The sequence below is a fragment of the Spinacia oleracea genome, chromosome 4, assembly GCF_020520425.1.
Source record: "Spinacia oleracea cultivar Varoflay chromosome 4, BTI_SOV_V1, whole genome shotgun sequence".
Lineage (NCBI taxonomy): Eukaryota > Viridiplantae > Streptophyta > Magnoliopsida > Caryophyllales > Amaranthaceae > Spinacia > Spinacia oleracea.
The window spans coordinates 178,457,962-178,469,763 of NC_079490.1; the positions used below are offsets into that span (position 1 = coordinate 178,457,962).

Sequence of the window (11,802 nt, forward strand, 5' to 3'; positions counted from 1 at the left end):
GATAATTCATAAATATTTTAAAATTTTACAAATAATATTTAATTTGTTTAAAATTTTATGAAATGTTAAAAAGTAAGATCCCTATGGAATCCTTACACATAAATGAGAAAAATGAGTTTTGAATCACTTAAAATGATTAAGAAAAGAGAGAGATATCTCAATTTTAAAATGAGAAAACTGTAAAATGATAGTGAATACAAAAAAATGGAACTTTAAGGTAGTAATTTAAAATAAATTTTTCATAAGGTAGTAAATACAAAAATGGTGTATTTTTAAGGTAATAAATACCAAAAAATCCTATAATTAATTACAAGATTTATGGAAGGTTTAATGCAAATTTGCAACTTATGCTATTTTTCTAAGGGAACAATCCGATTGTGGATAAAAATCAAAATAAGATTATTTAATGACAACAATTATTCGGTAAAGATGTAAATAATAAATGTAGTATTCATTTTTCAAGATTCAATTCGGAGTAAATACAAAGTAGTAAAAATGCATCAAATTATACAGTAAAATAAAATATAGTATTCACTTTTCAAGATTAATAGCAAAAAAAATAATATGAATATTTATATATACACAAGAGATGTAGGTAAAAACTACACTTTACTCGGTAAAAGATGAATGTTTAATAAAATGTACTAAAAAACAGAACATGATGCTCTGCATAATTATACAATAAAGATGTAGGACCAAAAAATATAGTAATAAAGTTGATTAATAATATATGTTGGTAAAATAATGAGTCGTCTAAAGTTTTATATTGGACGAAAACGAAGATAAAAAATTCGGAAGATCGAAGGTCAAACTAATATCTGATTATTTAAGGGGAAATCAATATCTTATTTGGTTTATTGATTATTATTTCGACCTTGCACAACACATTTTAGGTTGCTTAACTACCTAAATAAAATAAGTACTTCAACAGGTTTCAATCTACTATAACTAAATACTCTTCTGATTTTAATTAGCTCATATTGAGCTTAAAATTAAAAGGGATATGGTTTACGTTTATGTAGCATAAAGATGTAATTGGCTCTTGAAAAAATAATTCTCAACCTTCGGTACCAAAGTTTTTCTTGGGTGCTACCTACACAAGTAGAATGTTTTAATCCAAAATATTCTTATAGTGTTAGTTATGTGCTGCAAAGCGACTAGGCGAATAAGTGCATGAATTAGGCAATATATTGCGAGCAACATAATAAAAGTGAAACACGTTATATGTACGTTTACTTTTTTTTTTTACATTGGTACCACAATTTAGATTTTTCATCAGGTAAGGCATGGTTATTACATTTTTTCACTATTTACATGTTTGGTTCATGTTATGATCGATGATTTATACTCCCTCCGAATCTAAATGTTTTTCCCATTTCCTTTTTAAGTGTCCCAAAATAATATTCTAATTTGTTTTCTTTCCCTTTTAACCTTTTAATCTCATTGGTTTATTAATATAAAATCATGCAATCTCATTGGTTAGTTTAAGTATTGATGCATTGATGAGTTGACATTTTGATTCTTTAAATTCTATTGGCTCTCGCAAGTCAAAACTTTAAAAGTTGTTTTGTTTTCTTGTGTAAAAAATCAGCAAAGACAACAACTCCCAATAAAATACAACAATAAATGCATATCAACTCTCAATGTTGTTTTATTTTCTTTCTCCTTAATTACCGCGTAAAATAGCAAATGGAAAAAACATTTAGATTCGGAGGAGTAATATTTTTTAGATGAACTTTGTGAATAATTTTTCTTGTTTTTTGTTTATGGTGATTAATTATAATAACACAATTTTAATTTTTATATAAATGTATATACTTTCGCACACATCGCGTGCATATAAGAATAGTAACAACATTATCGTAAGACCAATGATGTTGTAAATTTGTAATTGAGCGTAGTATTAAATTCGGGGAACTAAGTAATTTATTGTCAAGTATCCTATTTCCTACTTCGTATATTTGAATGATACCAACTAGGGGTGTCAAATCGGGTCATCGGTTCGGTTTCGGTTCGGGTTCATCGGTTCGGGTTGAAACCGGTTCATTTTGCTATCTGTTCGGTTCAGGTCGGTTTGAAAATTTAACGGTTCGGTACGGATTCGGGTTATGTGTTATGGGTTCATATCGGGTCGTGTTCATATCGGGTCGGGTTCATCACGGGTCGGGTTTGTATCGGTCGGGTTCATATCCGGTCGGTTCATATTTGGTCGGGTCAAAACCGGGTTAAGTCGGGTTCATATCGGTTTAGGTTCATATCGGGTCGGGTTCATACCGTGTCGGGTCGGTTTGTAGTCGGGTCGGGTCAATTCGGTTCGGTTTGTTAACGGGTTTAGCCGGATTGTAATCGGGTCGGGTTTATATCGGGTCGGGTTCATATCGGGTAGGTTTCATGTTTAGTTAGATCAATTCGGATACAAATTACAAACAATGTCGAGATATTACTAAAATCACAATTTTCAATACGTTTATACAATAATATCTAAATTATTAAAGCAAAGTGACACGTAAAAGAGGCCATATAATTTGATTACATGATTTATAACTAATGTTATTTTCTTTTTGATGAACAACTAATGTAGTAATGTTCACTATCCAATTAATTTCATAAACTTAATTAAGAAAAGTCAGTCAATATCTTTTATTATGTCATGTAATATTTATCAATCAAATGATACAAATGGAATCAAAATCATCTATGCGCTCCCCCACCATGCCAGAGTATTATGAAACATGTATTGATGAACTAACTACTAATAACGTAGTAATTAATAATCGATAATGATGAATTAATACGTAATGAATTTGTAAAGTTTGTAAATACAAGTTTGTCATATATTCATATTGGTTTAAACAACAACGAGACTAACATGTTCATTAACGAAACGAGACAAACAAGTTCAATTGTTAATGAATTAAGTCGATTCAATTAAAATAGCATAGTTTTTCGATTAGTTCTTAAGTTAAAAGCTTATAAGCTTATAAGGTATTGAATTAGATCAATTTAGTTTAATGATCGATTAGACAATTTGTCAGTTGAATACGAGTCAATAAAAGAGAGCACATTCAATTCTACAAGACTATAACTATACAATAATATATCTATATTGGAAATACATCTAATACAGAACAATATGTTAAATGATAACATGTTTAGTTACTTAGTCGGTTGATAAACAACAGTTCGAATACTCGGTTGAACAACGCACATTGAATTATATCTTTGATTTATAAAGGTTTAAGAAGTACAATTACTTACGAATTACGGAGTATATCATTTGATATCTTAGCATTTCGGCTCTGTTTGGTTTGACGGAAAATATTAGAAGTAAAAACTTATTTTTGAGGCGGGTTATGAACGGTTTGAATTAAACGGGGTGTAAACGGGTTACCGGTTGTAAACGGTTTGGGTTGTAAACGGTTCGGGTTGAAACATTCCGGGTTGTAAACGGTCCGGGTTGAAACGGTCCGGGTTGTAAACGGTTCGGGTTGAAACAGTTCGGGTTGTAAACAGTTCGGGTTGAAACAGTTCGGGTTGTGAACGGGTTTTCCCCGGGTTGAAACGGTTCGGGTTGAAATAAATCGGGTCATTAACGGTTTTCAGGTCCATTCGGTTCGGGTAGAAACGGTTTCGGGTTGACGCATGACGGTTTGTTATCGGGTATCAGGTCTTAATCGGTTTAATATTTTCGAGACGGTTCGGGTTCGGGTTGAATGTTATCGGTTCGGTTACTTTTCGGATTCCAACTAACGGGTTATTAACGGTTCGGGTTCTTAACGAATCGGATTAACCCAGCGGGTTCAACGGTTCGGGTTGAGATTTGACAGCCCTAATACCAACCCTAAGATCTACAGAAGTGTGGAATTTGGTACTTTAACTAGGGCATTGGGCACGCCGATGAAAAGTCATTTCAGGGTTGACTCGGATTCGGATATTAGTTTGATGCTATGTACTCAATAAACATACGAAGTATATTCCATCTGTTACTTAAATATCACATCATTTTGTATTTTACACATATTATTCATATTAAATTTTTGGTCATCTTTTGTGATTTATATGCATCGATATACATTTTCTAAATATCAATTTTTTATAATTTTTATTTATATTTAATTCGAGAGATTATGAGTCAAAGTTGTATTTTGGAAAACATAAAGTCAACATGGTGCAATATTTAACAAACGGATACCTCCCTATTTTTCCCTTTCATACATTACGACCATTAATCTAAGAAACTGATCATCCATTTCTTGTAAAAAATGAAAACACCCTCTCTAGGCCATGGAATGATGAAAACACCCATTATCCCATTAGTGAAAGATGGTTGTGGGTCGGCCCGACCCGGCCCGTAAAAGCCCGGCTGGGCACAAGCACGAAAAAAGCACGGTCGGCACGGGCACGAAGTCGTGGGGCGTGGGCCGGACCTGGGCCTTAATTTTTTTGGGAAAAGCGCGCACGACACGACTAGACCCGACACGACAAACCACACTAAATTTAGCCTTAGCCACGACGGCCCGATCTGGCCCAACACGAAAGCCCGTGGGCTTGGGTCGGGCCTGAGACTTGTTTTTAACTTTTCGACCCGGCCCGACCCGACACGACAACATGGGCCTGACGAGGGCTCGCCTCGATAGGCCCACGGCCTGTGGACTCAACATGAAGCCCAACCCGGCCCGACCAACGGCCATCTTTAGGCCCAAGTATATTTGCAATATATGAAAACTTTCAACTTGACTATTGAACTTTTCAAATGGTAATACAGCTAACATGACCTAACTAAGCACAACTAAATTAGGCCCATCCCCTCATATTAGTTTTTCTTTTTTATAATGGTCAAACTATAACTTTTATTTGACTATAAAGCGATTGAACTCTATCCCTAAACAAATTTAGAAAATGATCTCCTACATTGCTGCTTAGAATTTTAGGGGGGAAAAAATATTCACGAAAGGGTAGTGAAACAAAAAATTAATTAAATTTGAGATTAGTGAGATGGTCATTGTAGGAAAAGGCAAACTCTTGTAAGATTCATGTTTTCGAACAAGACACGTACTATAGGGATTAATTTTTAATGTCCCACAATAGCGTAAAACTTGATATTTGTTTTTGTTTTTGTTTTTTTTTTTTTTTTTTGTATAGAGAGAATCACAAGAACAATACGGAGTATATTACGGAGTATATATAGACATGAATGAAGTGTAGGTATTAGAGAGGTCGTTTTTTCGGATATCAGATATGTGTGGCAACACACATATCAACTAAAAGACAAAAAAAGAAGTATTATTCATGTAAAAAGAAGTACCATTCTGTAAAAAAAAAAAAGGTACAACTTTTCTTTAAAAAATACCAGTTAATTTATTTTTTTGTCATTTTTTCTATTTTGTATTTTGCTATGATATACATTTGCAAGCACATATCTGATATACGAAAATACTTCCTCGACACCACCTCAACAAAATTAGTTGACATCCACCTCAAATAAGACTTATTGTATGACAACAAGTCAACGATGTTTATACTTCACTGTACAGGAAAGTCTTACCAAAAAAAATTGTGCATAAAAAAGTCAAACAAAAACAGTTAGGTTCATATCATGATAAAGCTCTTTAATTAAAACCTTTTCTTCTTTACGAATCAAATTAGTAAAGATAAAGTAGTGTAACTTGTTCCGTAAGGATCAAGGCAATTCCAGAATTTGCTCAAGGTTTGCTGGCTAAGCACATGAGTTTTCCATTTGCGTTTGACAAGTTTTAGGTAAGTGGTACTACTATATTAACCACTTGTATTGTACCCCCTCGAAAATTGAAGTTTGGTTTTCACAAATTTAATCAAACCCATACTCAATTTAATTCCTCCCTTACTTTTGCTGCAAGAAGCTAAGCCATACCTTCATTAGCAAAGCTTCTATACCTTTGCTTTAGCGCGTGCATAAACAAAATGCAAGGTCGTCGATCTAGCTAGGGTGCGCACAACTGAGAACAAATCCGCTGCCATGGAAAAATCTCCACAAGCTAGTGAAAGACACCATAGTACACTACATTCCTCTAATATTCCTCCCTTAATACCAAAATCATACAACCCTAAAACCAAGCACAACAATTTATCTTTCAACTACTCACCAAAACACTCCATCATCATCTTACTCATTTGTTTAACCATCTTTCTTCTCTTCCAAATCCCATCCCTTGAATATCCACCGGAAATTAAGTCATCCATCGTGAAAAAGGACGACGAATCAACAACAACGGCTGAGGAGAAGCTTCGACATGCGGTCACATTCCTCCCATTGAAGGACCTAAGGTACTCGAGCACGGCCCTACAAGGTCACACATGGTTCATGAGCTCCATGTATGACACACATGACGAAGGGGATGTACAATACCAAAAGTTCCCTTCAAATGAGTCTAAGGGTAGGGTCCTATGCATTAAGGGACATGATACACATGATGGGTCATGGAATTATTATGCACTTGCATGGCCTAATGCGTTACCCCATAACGCTACCCTCATGAAAGGCGTTACATTTGTGTCGTATAATCATTATAATTATGATAATATATGGCATGGTTTGTCCGCTGTTTTTCCGTTTGTCGCATGGCATATGAAGAATGGGTGCAAGTTACCGTCTAGGTGGGTGTTGTACCATTGGGGTGAGCTCAGGGCTAAAATGAGTCTTTGGCTAAGTTTAGTGTTGCAAGCCACTTTTGATGCTCCTGTCAATATTGAACTGTAAGTTTACTACTTCCTTCATTCCTTAAATTTTTTACTTCTATTCTTTCCAACAACTCATGACTTTGACTCGTAATATTTTGAATTATACTTTCGGTCTGAATTTATTTTATTTGGATGGGCATAATCAGGGGCGGAGCCAAGGGGGGCTGGGGTGGGCCATGGCCCCCCCTACGGCTATGAATAATTATTAAATGTTGCAACAATAAACACAAACAACTTGTAGTTGAGATGGTAAATGTAAACTTATAGGACATTTTGATAGCCCATCACAGGTTCAAGTCTCTCAATATATGCAAATTTTAGTTGGCTATTATTGCTTTTTGTTTTTACTTTCATATTCTTCTTTCATTTATTGGTTGTTATGTTTTTCTCCCTAAAGACAACTTGATTTTTATGGCCAACGTTAACAAATTAAATAAAAGGTAAGATTATATTTTGAGCACAAGATATTTTTTTATTTTTGAATGGATATGAATATATTCTGTATAACATTCATCGTAGTAAATTTGGTCCCCCCAATTAAAAATTTCTGGCTCCGCCGCTGATTATGATGCAATATTTATACACAGGTTCGAAGGGATCGAAGATGAGAACCCAGTATGTTTCGAAGAGGCAGTGGTTATGAGGCATAACGAGGGAGGAATGTCAAGGCAAAGAAGGATGGAAACATATGATCTAATAAGGTGTAAAGCTAGAATGTTTTGTAACGTAAGTGTCGATCGTAAGGCAGATGAAATCGGAATGACTCTGTTGATGAGGACTGGGGCTAGATCTTTCAAAAATGATGCAGCTGTTATTGACATTTTTAAAACTGAATGTGATAACTTTAAAAACTGCGACTTATTCGTAGCTTATTCTAATAATCTCACCTTTTGCGAACAGGTTAGTCCATCTATATACCTTTCTGTACTTCTACATCACAAATTCACGACTGATGATTTTTTTAGTTTGGCGCGTACAGAGTATTCCCTCCGTTATTTTTTGTTTTTTACGTTTTTTTTTTTTGGTGTCTCAAAATGTTATTTACATTTGCTTTTATATTACGTACTCCCCTTAGCTATTTTATTTTATTTTTGTTACGTATTTCTTTTAGGGTGTCTCACAATGTTTGTTACGTGAGAGAATTTTTCCTTTTATAAACTTACTAGATTTTAGCTCGTGTGATGCACGGATTCTATTAAATTGTTAAGTTAAAATAAAACTCCTATATATATACTAACTGCTATATTTTATATATTTTATTATATTAGTTTTTTTTATTTTGGATTAAATTTCATTTTAGATTTATTTTTTAATTATTAGAGTGTTTGACTTCGGATGAAGTTGTATATGCGTAATATTAATAATTAATTTATAAAAATATATACGTGACACCTAATTATTTATCTACGTGGCACTCGAATTTTTTTTATTCAAAAGTAATTTTGAAATTTTATTTTTATTGGCCGAAACCATTAGATTTTCTACGTGGTGCTCTAATATTGGATTAGTGTTTGATTTTGGATTGAATTTGTTTTAAATTAGTGTTTAATTTTGGATGAATTTTATTTTTTGGATTAGTGTTTTATTTTGGATGAATTTTATTTTAGATTTATTTTTTAATTATTAGAGTGTTTGATTTTGTATAGAGTTGTATAGTATATATTAATAATTAATTAATTAAAATATCTACGTGGCACCTAATTAATTATCTTCATGGCACTCAATTTTTTTAATTTAAAAATAAATTAGAAATCTTATTTTTCATTGGCCGAAACCAATAGTAATCCTAGGTGGCGCTCTAATATTTCGGCAAATACGTCTCCTTTATATATGTATAATAATTAATTAATTAAAATATCTACGTGGCACCTAATTAATTATCTACATGGCACTCGATTTTTTTAATTCAAAAATAAATTAGAAATCTTATTTTTCATTGGCCGAAACCAATAGTAATCCTAGGTGGCGCTCTAATATTTCAGCAAATATGCCTCCTTTATATATATTAGATTATACTGTCAATTTTTGTGCCAGCTTTTAATTTTAATTGGTCCAATTTTTTCAACTCATTAAATTTCTTTACAATTTCCCAAGTATGTTAAGTTAGCAATCTGTGTGCTTTTCCATTATTGGTTCATTTTGATAAATAAAACAACCTTATTTGTTGATGTAATGATTAGTGGATTGAGGTTTTACTTGAGTTTATTTTTTTTAATAAAAAATGAAAGATGATTTGCACTATATTCAAAGAGACAATAAATGTATATTTAAAATAAAAAAGAAAAAGAGTATTTATCGTACGTTAATAAACGTGCAAAAGTCCAAACGTAAAGAACAAAAAGAAATGGAGGGAGTATCGCATAATTGCTTTAATATTCTATCAAAAATTTTGTCAAATGATTATTTTAACCAATTAAATTCACTGGATCATTTAATCTTTCACACTTTTTCATTGGGACATTAAAATTTTCTCATTTTCCCAACATCAGAGTTTTCTCATTTTCCCAACATCAGAATTTTGATAAAAGTGAAAACATTATAAATAAACGTAATTTTTCTTGTTTAAATAAAAAAAACAATTGAGGAATCTCAATGTACATTAATTAGTCGTTAATAAACGTGTAAAAAGTCAAATGTAAAGAACAAAAAGAAATGGAGGGAGTATCATTTAGGGATATAGGAGGTACGATTTTCCATTTTTGCAATTATAAACCATTGCTTCTGTTTGATGGAGCATATAGGATTCGTTTGTTTCAACTTAATTATTCTTACTTTTTTGACTTTTTGTAACAAATTACGTTATGATAAATAAGGCTATGTTCTATTCACCCTGTGATTTGAATTTTTATAGTCTATGCTTTGATTTTTCTTGATCTGGTCTGAATATTTTCTGTCTATATCTTTTGCCTTTTCTGTTCTGGTCTGAATATTTTATGTGAATACTTTTGCTTTTTTTTTGGTATGGTCTGATCTAATTTTTTTCTTATTTGGTCTGATTTTAGAAAAAGGTCGCAAGTTGCGACAACATTTAGTCGTCGCAATCTTATGTGTCAGAGTTTAATTGATACATATAGGCGTCACGTATGTTATGAGTTATCATATATTTTTTTTTTTACTATAAATGAATTACTTTTACTACGAAAATATGTAAAAAAGGTAGTCGATATATAGAAGGAAACAAATTAGAATATTAAGATTTTTCTATTTTTTATAAACATGTATAATAAGATATATAAGTTAAATATTTAGTTTTCAATTTAAATGATGACACATAAGCATGCCATGTCATAATTGTGACACGGCTTAAAGGTCGCATGTTGCGATCTTTATCATCTTCGTTAGAAAAATACTACGTAAGTAATAAGCAACAAGAATAAGGCTGAGATATGTTCAACAAAAATAATGTTTTTTTTTCCTAGAAAACTTTTACACACAAATAAATCCTAGTCCGTATTAAATTTAGATAAGTGAAATTCTACTTCATGTGTATAATTAATGTTATTAATGCAATTAATTGTGTGGCCCTTTAATGATGACAGGTTGAATTGATGAGCGCAACAGATATTTTGGTATCACCTCATGGCGCCCAATTAACCAACATGTTCCTAATGGACAGGAATAGTAGTATTATGGAGTTTTTTCCAAAGGGTTGGCTAAAGTTAGCTGGAGTTGGCCAATATGTCTACCAATGGATTGCAAGTTGGTCTGGTATGAAACATCAAGGTGCTTATCGTGACCCTAATGGTGAACCATGTCCCTATCCCGAGGACGACCGCCGGTGTATGTCCATCTTTAAAGGTGGTAAAATTGGACATAATGATACTTATTTTAGAGAATGGGCTAGAAATGTGTTGAATGAGGTGCAAACTAGCAAGATTGAAGTAGCCACCACTAATAAGGGTCCTACTACATCGGGTTGTGCTTGTACTTTGTGATATCAGACATGCATCCTTGTGAGAGTTACTAGCGCGCAACTCCAATAACTTTGATAGAATTGGTATATCCTCTGTTTAGACCACGAGCTACAAATATTATCTTTATACCAATGAGATGATCATGTGGTGTTATATATGTAGGATGTACGGTTCTGTATCAAGTTCAAAAAAATCAAAGATTTTTTAGAGCATGTGTAAAATAGTTGAAACTTCAAAGTCATTTATTTACTCATATTTTATCCTTAGTTTGTCCATGAATCTATCTGATTTTCATGGTTTAAGAATTGCATGAGCTATATTTTTTTATTTTAGATAAATTGTGACTACCTTGACACCATTGATTTTATAAGGACTGCATTCGGTACGTAGTTGTTACTTGTTAGTTATTACAAAAAAAAAGAAAAAATAAACCAAAAATAAAATACCAACTTTCAACCAAGAAAAAATAAACCAAAAATGTAATTGGGTTGGACCATAGCCCATTTGCTGGAAAGTAAATGTTCCTGCATGTTAGGCCCAAATATATTAAATGATTTAGATTACATTCGGTTGATTTTGCTAGTCTACTACCCTACCCCACCTAACTACTAACTACTCCCTCTGTTTCGAAATACTGACACCGATTTGACCGAAACATAATTTAAGGCATATAATTAACTTATTATTTAATTAGGTGGTAGTTGATAGTTAGGTACTTTTTTTAATATAGTTAGTGAGAAACGTGTCAACTTTTTTAGGGTGGTGGGGGGTTGAGTGTTTTTCTAATGTGGTTTAGCCGGGTGGTAGAGAGAAACGTACCTCAACAAGGTGTTTGGCACCTCCCCCTTCGAGGTCCCAAGGAACTCGAGGAGATCACTGTCCACTATCATCATCCTGCGCAACAGTTGTCCTTGGTGGACTGCGAATTACTACTCCTTGCCTCCTTGAGCCAAAGATGCCCAAGGACCTTGCGCCGTCCTTCAATATTCTGATAAGACCTTTCTTCCCACTTTCCTTGACCTTCCCCTTTCCCTTCCAATCCTTTTCACTCCCTTGCTCCTCAAGAGCCTCGACCACTTTCTCCTTTCATCGGCTTGTGCGTGATGGCCTCTCATGGAAGTAGGTTATGGGTGATCAAGTACCTCAATGCAGCTTATTCTGAAGCGGCGTA

The 11,802-nt window shown here is 33.2% G+C and overlaps 1 protein-coding gene across 1 annotated transcript; it reads left to right on the plus strand.

Moving 5' to 3' along the window:
• Window positions 1–5,681: 5,681 nt before the first annotated feature.
• LOC110791083 (uncharacterized) lies at window positions 5,682–10,919 on the plus strand. Its single transcript, XM_021995841.2, has 3 exons — window positions 5,682–6,732; window positions 7,305–7,617; window positions 10,257–10,919. Exons 1-3 carry the CDS (start codon window positions 5,996–5,998, stop codon window positions 10,650–10,652), a joined length of 1,446 nt encoding a protein of 481 aa, XP_021851533.1. The 5' UTR covers window positions 5,682–5,995; the 3' UTR covers window positions 10,653–10,919.
• Window positions 10,920–11,802: the final 883 nt, after the last annotated feature.